This window comes from Dicentrarchus labrax, unplaced genomic scaffold (assembly GCF_905237075.1).
Source record: "Dicentrarchus labrax unplaced genomic scaffold, dlabrax2021, whole genome shotgun sequence".
In the NCBI taxonomy this organism is placed as follows: domain Eukaryota; kingdom Metazoa; phylum Chordata; class Actinopteri; family Moronidae; genus Dicentrarchus; species Dicentrarchus labrax.
This window is the reverse complement of record NW_026136708.1, coordinates 13,761,790-13,774,570: the sequence shown is the minus strand read 5'-3', so window position 1 is coordinate 13,774,570 and position 12,781 is coordinate 13,761,790. Positions and strand designations below refer to the sequence as shown.

At 38.4% G+C, this 12,781-nt stretch overlaps 1 protein-coding gene across 5 annotated transcripts in view; it reads right to left on the bottom strand.

Moving 5' to 3' along the window:
• The window catches only part of ryr3 (ryanodine receptor 3), a 111,578-nt gene that overhangs the window by 25,570 nt on the left and 73,227 nt on the right, over positions 1–12,781 (bottom strand). For all 5 annotated transcript variants that reach the window (XM_051409995.1, XM_051409997.1, XM_051409996.1 and 2 more), the window contains 21 exons: positions 11,271–11,373; positions 10,872–10,992; positions 10,024–10,193; positions 7,509–7,729; positions 6,996–7,086; positions 6,543–6,683; positions 5,767–5,930; positions 5,474–5,552; positions 5,141–5,230; positions 4,224–4,367; positions 3,639–3,701; positions 3,389–3,464; positions 3,129–3,252; positions 2,703–2,818; positions 2,525–2,592; positions 2,299–2,420; positions 2,024–2,073; positions 1,875–1,935; positions 1,534–1,772; positions 1,023–1,104; positions 51–181 (listed from right to left, as the gene is read on the bottom strand). In XM_051409995.1, coding sequence (XP_051265955.1) covers positions 51–181; positions 1,023–1,104; positions 1,534–1,772; positions 1,875–1,935; positions 2,024–2,073; positions 2,299–2,420; positions 2,525–2,592; positions 2,703–2,818; positions 3,129–3,252; positions 3,389–3,464; positions 3,639–3,701; positions 4,224–4,367; positions 5,141–5,230; positions 5,474–5,552; positions 5,767–5,930; positions 6,543–6,683; positions 6,996–7,086; positions 7,509–7,729; positions 10,024–10,193; positions 10,872–10,992; positions 11,271–11,373 — 2,456 coding nt within the window. The remainder of the gene's footprint in view (positions 1–50; positions 182–1,022; positions 1,105–1,533; positions 1,773–1,874; positions 1,936–2,023; positions 2,074–2,298; positions 2,421–2,524; positions 2,593–2,702; positions 2,819–3,128; positions 3,253–3,388; positions 3,465–3,638; positions 3,702–4,223; positions 4,368–5,140; positions 5,231–5,473; positions 5,553–5,766; positions 5,931–6,542; positions 6,684–6,995; positions 7,087–7,508; positions 7,730–10,023; positions 10,194–10,871; positions 10,993–11,270; positions 11,374–12,781) is intronic.

The window sequence follows — 12,781 nt, the reverse complement described above, 5'->3', positions numbered from 1 at the left end:
CATATATACAGCAATGTCAAAATTAAAATGAGGATAAGGTGGACACTCACTGGCTCTCTCTCGGGGGGTCTTGGTGTTGAAGACAGAAAGCGGGTTGTAAGCGTTTAGGTCAGGCTCCAGGAAGGCCACAGGCATGGCCCCCACCAGGATCGCCAGGCTCTCCCCCAGCGCTGGAAGATGCCTGCAGATCAACATGTAGATTCATACAGTGTAATAGAAAGACAGAAAAAGCAAAAAGAACAGTACACAAAGAATAAATTGTAAGTTTTGTGTTTGAAAAGAGCTCTGTGATCCCAGGTACATACTGTTGGGTGACCAAATAGTTTGGGTAACTGTACTGGACAAATTTCTCTCAGTTCAAAGAGCCTTTACTGAGCACCACATGGTATTAGAATTAATTTAGACCAGATAGCTAAGGTATGACTGTGGTCAAACTTTTTTGCTGGTTATTTTACAGGATGAGTCATCTCAAGGTGAGAAACTATCTTTTCCACAACAGTTTCAGGAGGTTTTACAGCCAGTCAGGGAATAATACAACAGAATCATGGTTTTAATGAAGGACATTTCACAGCACAAAGTGTTTCTGTTGTTTCCTCTCCCCCTGGGCCATCAATAGTTTTTTTCTTTTAATAGATTTTCATAAAATATAGTCATTATCTTGTCTGGCCAAAGTCCAAACATCTGTTTTTCATTTTCCAGTGTCACAAAAACTCTGGCATACATATAGTAGATTTATAATAAGATTAGATGAGGTGCCATAAATCATCCCACAAGTCCTGAATGCACTGGTCACTAACATAGAGTTAATCAAAAAGCTGAGCAGACATATCCTAATTAACAGTGACAAGCATAATCTGGTTTATGAATTGCTAGTTCATAGTTCCGCGATACAGATTGTCATTGTCATTGATCATAGAAATTATAGCAAGGATTCTTAAACTTAAAGATCAAATATACATTACTGTTCATTTGTAGAACCAAAAGCCATTTTACATCCTGCTGCATGGTTTAAGAAAAATTACCTCTCCACAAAGACATTCTTTCCTGTTCCCAGAGAGTACAAACAGGTCAAGATTCGGTAGCAGGACAGCTGCACGTCATTCACTGGAACCAACAAAAACATTCATCAAGCACACATACAACATTTTACTTACGTAAAACTTAAAAACAGTAAACTATTATCTTTTAAAATGGTCTCTACTGTGTAAATGTAGAAACTATGCATAATGGGAATATGAAGACTGGGTGTTTAAAAAAGACTATTTGTTATGAGTTTCAGTTGGGGACAATGTAGTGGCCCTAATTGATCACCCCATCTCCTTTGCTTTGTGGCATTTATTTGAATTCCATTTTATTTTCCTCTGGGAAACTATGTAGTGTGACCATTGTGTATGTTTTTATTTATTAATATATAGCTGGGAAACCTATTTTCAGTTTTGTGTTTGTACATATTGTACATATTTATAATATGTATATCCATTTATTACACTCTCCCTGGTGACAAAATCTGCTGTTTGTTGGAAACAAACTCACACAGCAGGTCCACTCCAAACTCATATGTCTTGACGTGTTCAAACAGGGCAGTGAGGATGGGCAGCAGCGCCACAGTCACATAGTTGATGCTCTGGGTGACGCTCTTCATCTGGGCACGGGACTGCATGAACTTCCCCAGTTTTAGCATCTCCAGAAGCTTATCCAGGTCCTCTGATGCGTTCTCAAAGAAAGCTCGAAACCCAGCTTTGACCAGCTCTGAGCCTGACTTCATGACGGTTCTGAGAGAAGGGAGGGAACACAAGGGCTTGTGTGCATACAACAAGACTGGATTGTCTACTTGATGGATCGTGGTGCATATACAGACGGCGATTCGTGCTTACCTGGTGTCGAGTGAGTGAGTGAGGATGTGCAGACAGCTCACCATCATTGCAGAGTCACTTCCTGTAAGAGAAACATTTACTGTAGATGTGGAACAAGATTCAGAGCAAAGAGGCACACGAGCACACAGACAAGGCAATGCAAACCTTACCAAACAGAGAAATCCTGTGTCTGACAAGAGCTGCCAGCTTACAGAACAGGCTGGAAAAGGAAAAAGGTAAGAACAGAATTGAACAAAAAGCTTCAGAGAGAACAAAGAAGAGCTGAAAAAAAGTAAAGTAAGCAAGGAAATAAGAAAAGGTCTGATGCAAATATGAAAGAGAAAGTCTGCACTCTTCTCTTAGATAAAAGGAGGTACCCTACATATGGCAAAAAAAAACCCTGACAATTGAAAAAATGATTACACAGATTGCTTCTGCACAGTACCTGGTGACCATCTCCTTCTCTTTGTTGGAGGCACAGCCACAGCTGCTAAAGTTCTTGCTGGGCGTGGACAGGAAGTAGAGACAGTGGTTCTTTAACGTTTGATCTATCAGAGGAAGCAACACCTGCAGAGAAGAAATGCAGCTATGAGACTAATACTTAGTAAGTAAAGTAAACTCATCAATATTTCAGCGGTTCATTTGCAAGAAGATTTAATGGATTTCCAGACCTTGGCAAAGAACTTGATTTCCTGGTCATGAGGTGATTTGTCCGTCTTCCCACTAGTGGCCATGGCCTCTGGATTAACAACAATGTTCAGTGGCAAGGTCAGTGTTATGGAAGAGTTCTGAATCAAAGTAAAACTGTTAGGGCTCATTGTACCTGTGTTTAAAATGCCCCACACTCACCAAGATGAGCGATGAACTCCTGGGCAGAGTCGACATACTTCAGCAGCCTTTTGAGGAACTTGTAGGTAAAACGCTTCTCTATGGATGATGAGTCCTGCTCCATGTCCTTCAGACCTCTGTCAGATAAATGCATCACAAATTACATAAAAGACTGTTTTTTACCATGACTTAACCAAAAGCAAAGTCTCTTAATATAAAGAAAAAATCCTGTATTCATAGTAGTGCTAATTAGGATTTAAACTAGAATAACTTTAATTAGGAACAGCCTATTAGTCAGGTGAAATCACTGCGAATGTAGGGAAATATGGTGATTAGAAAGATGAAAAGCTAAAGTTTTAAAACTGCTTTGAGCTGTTGTGTCATAATGATTATAATGTTTTACTTATTTATTCAATGAAAGATAAATTGGAGAGAGAGGAGGTTAACCTTGTGATAACATAGCCACTGATCTGCAGAAACTTGACGAGCTCCTGGGCCTTCTCTCTGTCTCTGTACTTCTCTTTAGCTGTCAGGGTGTCATAGGGAACCAGCAGCGCGTGGCTCCCTCCTCCTGGTAAGTCAAATCAAATTCAAAAATCCTTTAAAATGTATTATACAGAAATCAAGTGAGAATTACTTATTAATTATTAGTAATTAATCATCCCAGGATGAGGTGAAGTGCATTTCTAAACTGCACATTGACACACCTTTGCTAACAAATTCAGTTTTCTTCTTCTTGGCCCAGATGTTGTGGTAATTTTCTGCAACCACCTCCACCATTCCCTGCAGATACAATAAAGATGCAAGTTTCATTCATTCTGAACTTTAATGTTTATATGACAAACTTCTATTGTCTTATGAGATTAGAGCATTATGTAACAACTTATTACAAAAATGAATGTATTATTATTATTATAAATTATATAACAATTAGAAAAAGTTGAATAAAAAACAAACCTGTAACTCTCTAGACAAAGTGACATTGTGCAAGTCCATTGGAGCAGGACTGAATCCATTAACCTACAAAGTCAGAAAGACAATACAAACACAAAACCATATTTTACCATTAAAAACAATAAATGCAACAGTTACTTTTACAGTAAGATAAAATTTGAAGGCAAAGTTGTCTATATACAGTTTTACCACAGACTAACTTCAAACTGCAGCAGCTAATTCTTAGTCTCAGACAAAATTCAGACTTTACAGTATTAATGTTGCCCAATAACTTTAATGATAACTGGGGGTGAAAAATTGCTTTTCTATGATAAATTAAGCAAGATGTTAAGTGATACCATTATTAATATAAGAGATTAGCTTTGTTGCTTTGTGTGTAATATTCTTGCAGGACAAGGGAGTGGTCCTCCCATTTAATCTTTTAATGTGTCCCTACTATAAATTATCTCAGCTAAACACAGTGCAAACACACAACAGCTGAGGCTATTTAACACATAGGATGAAGGCAACTTTTAAAAAATAGAGTCTTGTAAATTCCTGATTAAAAGTATTATCACAATAAGTGGATCATACATCCGAACGTTCTACCTGAGACTCTGAGATCTTTCGTTGTTTTTCGCTCTCTCGTTGTTGGAACATGGCTTCTCCCTCCTTGGTCCTCTCAATGTTCCAGCCCATAGCGAGCATGCTCTTCAGTGACTCCCTCACAGGCCAGCGGTACGTTTCTCTCTCCTACAAATTGAGCATGCAAAAAGGTCCCTACTAGTTCAACACAGGTGAAAATGTTGATACAAGTCAGACAAACATATCTGATCGAAAATGAAACAACTTTATTAATAATCTAAAAGGATGTTAATTTTTTGGTTCTTTTCCTATTGGTGTTAGTAAAAACATTTAAATTGCCTTTCTTAGATTTAGGTAAGGCAAGCAAAAAATACAACCATGTATATTTATTTTTGATCAGTTTCCTTCCATGCTAGTTCAGTTTTCAAGTTGGTAAACATTCATTTTTGTCTGAAAAAACACTGGACACTGACTTTGCAACCAACACAGTTATTTCTGTAAAAAAAAAAAAAAAACTTAAAAAAATCTTGTTTTTCTTGTTGCTCAGCTGTGCTTCTCTTCAGGGCGCCAGCTGGTGCAAAGCAAACCAAAGTAAACCAGACAACAAAAATATATTCCAGGGCACACGAGGATAGAGTGAAGTACATGTTTTTTTCCATGTTGCTTCATCAGATTTGCTCAAATCTCACAAGAGTGTAATTGATGAAGCAACATGCGAAATGCGTAGTTCACATATTTTTGTTTGTTTTTAATGTAATAAAATAGTGTCTACTGTCCTGGTGTGGCACAACAGCTTTGCTACTGAGGAAACTAATCTACCTGTAAAAGCTGAAAGATTTCTCTCATTAAAAAGATGTAAGTTGTTTGATAAAAAGTGAGCAGTTACGAGAAAGCTTGCTACTCCCCAAGCAGCAGCTGTGTGTGTATCAGTGTGCATGTACCTTCTCACTCAGCGCTTTGTAAGGCTTCAGCAGTGGATGGGTTTTGGCCTGTTCATCCATACTGTCTCCATGTTTCCAGCCTGCCGACACCTGCAACCACAGTTTATTGTAGCCCACGTAGTATACTAGATTTCAGGTATACAAACTCTACTTCAAAGTAGTATAAATATTATACTGTGAGTACTTGCTGGCCAGGCATGTTATTATACCAGACGATGTAGAATCAAATTTAAATTTTTTCTCAGTGGGGTACTGAGCCCTCCACATGCATCTATTTTATATTAAATGTCAGGACGAGGGAGGAAAACAGTGAAAAAAAAGACTGGGACTAACCTTCTCTGAGGACCACTTGTCATGCGAATGCTCTGCATATCTGTTGGCAATGTACTCAAGTTTTTCAGGAAGGGAGATACTAGAAAGGGAAAATGAGAAAATGTTTATTTATTTATTGTTGTTTTCAAAGTAAATATTACTCATAAAAGCTTAGTTTTAATTTGTAAATCAAGACTCCAGAAAAACACAGATTTTAATTAAATGGCTGTTTTCAAACAAAAGCTAATATTTGTAATTATCTTAAATCTTAGATCTTAAAGAATCTGGACAGGTAAAATGTTCAAGCCACTCACTTGGCAGTGTTGATGGGTTTGGGATCAAAGTTGCCCTGTGCATCCACTGACACCTGTTTCTCCAGTGTTGCTCCAAGGCTGGCGTCCACAAAGTCTGGAGGTAGGGCTCCAGCGATGGCACACAGGCATGATTTGGCCATTTTGAAAAGTTCAGCATCATACTTCTACAGAGAACACAAAAAGGAGGGTTACAAACTGGCTTTCATACCATTTTCTCTGTAATGAGGACTCGTCTGCTCAGCTATTAGATGGACAGACTGAGCAAAGAAAAGTCAGGGAAAGAAAAAGAGAAGGAGGAAACATGAAAGACAGAGAGCTGGAGAAGTCTACACCCAGCCAGGGCCTGTCACAAACTGATAAATGATTCATCTGGTTTGGTTTCGCCTCAGCTGCACTTCTCACAAGCACTGCATTGAGCTTTCACTTCACTACCTTTGACTACCAAGAACTTAACTCTCTTATGAGAGCTACACTTAAGAAGATTCTCTGAATATAAAAAAAAACACAACAGCAAACAGAGGAAAGCTTTATGAAAGCAAACACTACTAGACCAATGCTTGTTTTTTATGAAACAGAGAGGGATTTGAGGAAAATATGGCCTTGTCTCCTGACACTTATGATTTATTCTGAGAGACAGAAAATGAGCAAAAGAACAGATAAAAGTGAATACAGAGAGGTATTACAGCTTTCCAAAATCATAAATAATATCTTGGTCCACACACACAGTCTCGGTTTATCTTAATGAATATTCTACATAACATGGTTACTGGTAGTACCTTATGAGAAAGGGAGTCAAAGATTCCCCAGAAGAGTTTCTTGGTTAGGAGGAGCTCCTCCTCGGAGGCTATGCCAAAGCTGCCCATACCAGAAGGCAGGCAGTAGTACTTCCAGTTCTGCTCATAGTGGTTTTTCAGAAGCTAGAAATCAGAGATACAAGAAAACACAACAATTTCAGTTCAAGCTTATTAAATATTATTGCCCATCAATGACCAGACAGTAAGGTTTTAAACTGTTTCAAAGCACAAAATTAACATTATGCTGTATACAAAGTCAAATACATGATGCCTGATGTCACCTTAAGGTTAAGAAAGACTTCGGGGAGGAAACAGTCTCAGCAAGTGAGGATGAAAAATGGGTGGTGAAAATGGGTCTGATTGCAAGTTATAATTATCCCATAACTCTTTTGACTATTAAATCAAGCACAGTAACAAGAAACTCCAGTGTCTCACCCGGAGAGGTATCTTGCAGTATTCAGTGAGCATGGGAACATCGAACACCAGCCGTCTGAGAAGCTGCTGCATCATGGAGGGACGCAGATGCCTGTGAAATTTAAAAATGACATTGTTTAAAGTGTGCAGGATTCAGTGGCATCTAATGGTGAAGTTGCAGATTACAATCATTTGAATACAGCTCAACCTTCCAAGTAGGAGAAACTACTACAACTTATTCTAAGGTAATGAAAATACATGATTCATATTTTCAGATGATTATACACCAATGAAAACAACCTATGAATATAAATATAATATAATCTTACAAACTGGACCTTTAATATTCTGTATTTAATGTCATTGTTTCCTGCAGTTTGGGTTTTGCGGTGAACAGACATAACAAAGTGAAACAGAGGGCTGTGTTACACTAAAGCCTGAGACAAGCTGTTTGAAAAATAACACCGTAAATCTCCAGCTCCCCTTTAATATTTTTCACTCAGCTGAGTCTGAACAAAACTCGGCTGGCCTTACTTGCAGATAGCCAGCAGACACTCCTCGATGGCGTCCCTTTGGGCTTTGGTGAGTGAGCGGCCTTTGGACAGCCGATAGATGGTCTGCAATAAGGAGTCAATCAACTGTACGTAGTGCTCTGTGCCGGCAAAGAGAGTGGCACAGCGGGTCAGCAGAGGCAGCAGGGCCGAGCCAATGTACCTGTTCATGGCCAATGCAGTCTCAGTGGTGCTCAACACCTCCTGTGCGACAGAGAACAAACAATATTCAACTTCAGTTTATTTAAAATGCACATCAACCTGTCTGTACACTTTACAAGTCAGCAAAAAACAACAACAATAAACACACAACATCACACATAAAAATACACACAAACTCACACAAAGGTAATAGTGTTAATATGCCAACAAGGTTGAGGTTAGTCACTTAAAAAACAGATATATAACGTAACAGGGTTGGGGAGTGATTTGGGTTCCAGCCAGTGAAATTAGGAGTGATCATAATGAACAGAAAAATGATCTGATTTCAGCCTGGATTTGAATCAACAGATTTTCTCCCCCAGTAGATTATTCCAGAGCAGAAGAGCTCGGTGAGCAAAGGCTTGAAGACCAACAGGGTTTTGGCAGGTTTTAACAGGTTGAATTGAGGACTTTTTAAAGACCTTTTGGGAGCATTATGAATGCAACGTAAGACATTTTTTACATCCATACTGGCAAAAAAAAAAAAGTATGAAGGATATCGATATTGGGTAAGGGTGGAAATGCAGAGAATAGAGTTATGGTTTGGAATATGAGGCATTGACTGCAGCAGTCTGAGGAGGTGCAATAAGGAGCTGAAGGATGGAGAGGCACAGTACAGTCTCCACATGTCAAGATTAATAGAAAGTTGTAATGTTGGCTCCTGGCAACAGCAAAAAGAGAAATTATGTGGTTCTCGGGTAGGAAAAAAGTAAAGGGAAAGTGGGGTTGGGAAAAACTTAATTTTCCCTGATGTCACAGTTGGGCATCCTTTCAATCATTCAACAAGGTTTGAAAAGGGCACCAACTGAATAGAAATAGTCTTTTAAAACATTTCTCTGGGCTCTTACATAAAAATTTGACTTTTTGTGGGTGACAGGTGGTGGTGGTGGAGAGGCTGCAGTTAACCCTCTGTATGCAAATTAAGTTGGAAAGGGTAAACAATCTCTCACAGAAATTGAGAGATTGTTTTATAGGAGACACAGATGTCTCCTATAAAAGTTATATAGGAGACATCATCTTACATGAAATTAACAAAACCAACCAAACAGTGATCAATTGCAGGTTAACTTTAGATTTATAACTTTAGGTTTAACATTTTATTTGCATTTATGACTGTCTTCTCTATGTTGGTCTGAAGTAATGAACCACATTGTACTATCATCACAACATTAAATAACTTAGTTTACAATTCTATGGCTTAAATAATTATACTATAACATATCATATTTTACTAAGACATCATAACATATGTCACAGTGTACTTCAACATATACTATGACATCATCACTATACAATGACAAATCTCACTGTACCATCACAGTAGACTATGATTTATCTTAATTATACAATGACAACACACTATTCTATATACTATTTTCAAAGATCATCTAGTTTTATATTAGTTCAGCTAATATTTTATGTGAATTGTGATTATTTTTCCTGTGGAGATACTGGTGAAATGTTCATTACTGCAGTAGGCAGTATTGTATACCTAAGTAAAAGACAAGTATGACAATTTGAATACTGATCATAACTCACAAGGAAGAGTAGATGTGTAATGTTTCTAATCTGATGATAATTATGTTAATGTTTCTGCCAACTCTGAGGCATGACATAGTCTCGCGATACCAGACGATTGGAGATCTCCACGCCTACCTTACAATGACCTTTCAAGAGCATGCCTTACCTGAAACAATGTTCTTCCCCCATTATCCTCAATAATAAACTGGAGATATTGCTAATAACTTCGCAACCACAGAGAAAGCATTTTAAAACATTGAAAATGGATGTCTGAAGCAATGTCATATGATATGACGGTGTTTACGTCAGACAACTTTTTAAACTCTTGAATTGTTACCACACAGTTTTAGTAACAAGAACTAGGAGAAAGTCTCTACTGAGCAAAGCGTTTATAGAGACTGGCTTGTGAGTCTAGTCATGACTAGGATTTGTTCTGATTGTAATACTGAGCAATCAGTGTTCATGTTTGCTGATATTATCTGCCTCTGTGAAACATCTAATGAGCAAACTGGAAACCAAAACTTGTGAACTGTGTGAACTGAAATTATTACTAAATGACAGAAACATAATTTCAGTCAGAAATGCCATAGGAACAAAGTTAGAGGAGATGATAAAGATGTAATTTCACACTGATTAGTGCATTTATTATGTGCAATTACAGACTAAAAAGACTAAAATGCACTCTTTCAGGAAACACAGACAACAAAATGGGAGTTTGAAAGTGAAGGATTGCTAGGAATATATGGTGAACGTTATTTGGGTTTTCAGTCACTCACCGTGTCCAGAGACGCTGAGGCACGGAGGTCAGGCAAGAAGCCGACCTCCAACATGTGGAGCAGGAAGCTCTGGTCCTCAATGCCGTACACTCGATCCAGGAAGAGCACCATGGGGGCCTTATGGTCCGGACAGAAACAGGCTGACATGTCGGGCTCTGTCACTGTGCCATCTGATGGTTAAACATGTTGTTTTGTTTTTTTAGGTAAGATGATAACTACTGACAAAACTACAAACAAACTGCAAAAGGTACTAAAACACCTTGTAGACACAAATTTCCTACACAGTAGAAACACACAGAGAGAAGGGAACAAATATCCACTCCTGGCTGGTATGACACAGTAATTTACATGATATACCTCGAGCTGGCAGAACTGAGATGATTTTCTAAGTGCAGTGATATGAAATTATTTTAGTTGCCTTGATCTGGCAGTGTGACGTACTGTACGTACCAGCCAAATCAATTTTTTTTCAAATTTCTAGGTAATAAAATATTGTGGCATGTTAATTCAGCAAGCAAAAGAGGAAATTTGATTCTGACACTGTAGCTTGTGTTTGTATACACAGTTTCAATTAAAATTATTTATCAGAGTGTGTGGGACCACTATCAGCCTTGAATCCAGACCAAAAAACATTTTTTTCTGCCTCAGTTGAATGCTTTTATGTGTCACTTTTGGCCACTATTCAAAGTTTTTTGCCCAGCACATTTTCAAACTTAACATCGCCTGTTTTTGTTGCTGCACCTGGTTCAACTATATTTCTGTTTAGTTGCTGCTTTTTAACCATAAACGTCTGCATTTATGACTTCACGTAGCAAACAAATAAAACAACAGCCACCAAGACAACATACCTTTATTAACCACAGGCATTTTGAGGGGGATGCTGATGATGCCCACCAGGTCTACTGTGGGAACCAGAGAGCGCAAGATGGCCCGGATACGCAGCGCCTCACCTTTACCTGCATTTATAAGCTGTAAGAGACACAAATAGGAACTATTCAACCCACTATTTCAATCAGGTTATTGCAGTGTCATTGTATAGAGGATCTTCATAACATGAATGTAAATCTGTGCATGATGAAAAAGCATTTAGTAGGCCTTTTTTTTTTTTAAACAAATCTGAGGGTATTGAAAAACTAGTCATGAACTAAGTCAGGTCTACTTGATATACCCTCCACACTGTCCTGGTAGGTTACTGTTCACTATACAGTGTGTTATTCCTCTGCTCAGGTTATTGTGGAGAGCCTCACATGCATCTCTGGAGCGCAGCGTCCCAGCAGGTCAATAAGAGCTGAGTAGAAGGACATGATGGCGTTGCCCATGTGAATTATTTCTCCTTCTTCCTCACCAGACCTTAAGCACAAAAACACAAACATCATTGTTACAACGTATTTTAGTATACTGCAGACCTCTAGTCTATGAAGCACACAAATCTGCGAGCTCATGCTTTATTTGCTAGATGCCAGATGCGTCTGTCCACCCACAGTTTTCGCGCAGTCCTGGATCGGGTCAGGCCAATCATAACTCTAGTATAATCTAATTCGAGTTTTATATACTATGAATGTACAGAGGAGCGTGATCTTACTGGCTGTTGAGGCATTTTTGTCCACAAACAAAATGGCTGTCACTGATAAACTATGGAATCCGCTATCATCAGTATCAAACAAACTGCACGATATATTTTATCAAACATCTGCATTTAAAGCTTTTGTTAAGAAATATATGTTTGCCATATTTCCAATGATTTGAATTGGATTTCCCAACTGTGCTATTACTATTTACATTATTGTTTTGGCATGTTACATGATCTCCTTACAGGCCACTATGCTATATATATTGATTCTTTCCAATCCCTCTCCTCACTTCATGCAATAATAACCTTCCCCATTAAAATGCAGCCAGTGTACTACAGCCTTTGCATACTGATGTGAGCAGGCAGGCAAAACTTTCTATAAACTGGCCACAGCTTTAGTGTCAGGCCTGCTATATTATTTTCTCTTGAACTTCTGACAAGACAAGTATCTCTGTATTATCCTTTGTGTTAAAGTTATGTCCCAGATTTAGTTATTCAGGACATACTTAAAACATGAAAGAATTGTGTCAGTTGCATGAATAATTCCTCCTGTTCCCAGCAGTTTTTGATTTTCAGAAAGTTTCTAAAAAAAAGTAAATTATATCTTGAAAAAAGAACAGGGTAATGCAGATCGTTGCACAAGTTGAAAATCCTTGAAACAAGTTGATTTGACTGGAAACACATATTTTAAAGTCCCCATTCACTCAAAAATGTCTTCACTTTGAAGTTTCAACTTCACTGAGCAGAATGAAGTATGTGCACAGTTTGACACTAGAAAGATGTTTTCAGCTGAAGGGGGAAAGTTTCTCGGTGCTCTCCTGATATCTTAAAGACGCATACCAATGAGGATGATTTTGTGAGATCACAACTCTGGTGGTAGTGGTGAGGAGAAAAGCCAGTCATGGTCCAATATGCAACTTTTACAAGTTAGATGTAGAAATCTGAAAGCTCTAGTGATACCGACAATAGGCTTTTCAGTAAAGTGGGAGAGTGTATGAGGGAGAATGAGTAGTAGGGATGTCACGAGAACGCATACTTGAGTGCAAGTCAATGCCAAAATTCTGAAAACTGGATAGTACCATAGGTACGGAAGGTGCAATTCTTCTGGAACTGATGGGCCAGCATATATGCCTACAAGCATTCTAGTCGTCTGTTAAATGCCATAGGAAGAAGAAACATGTTGAAGAC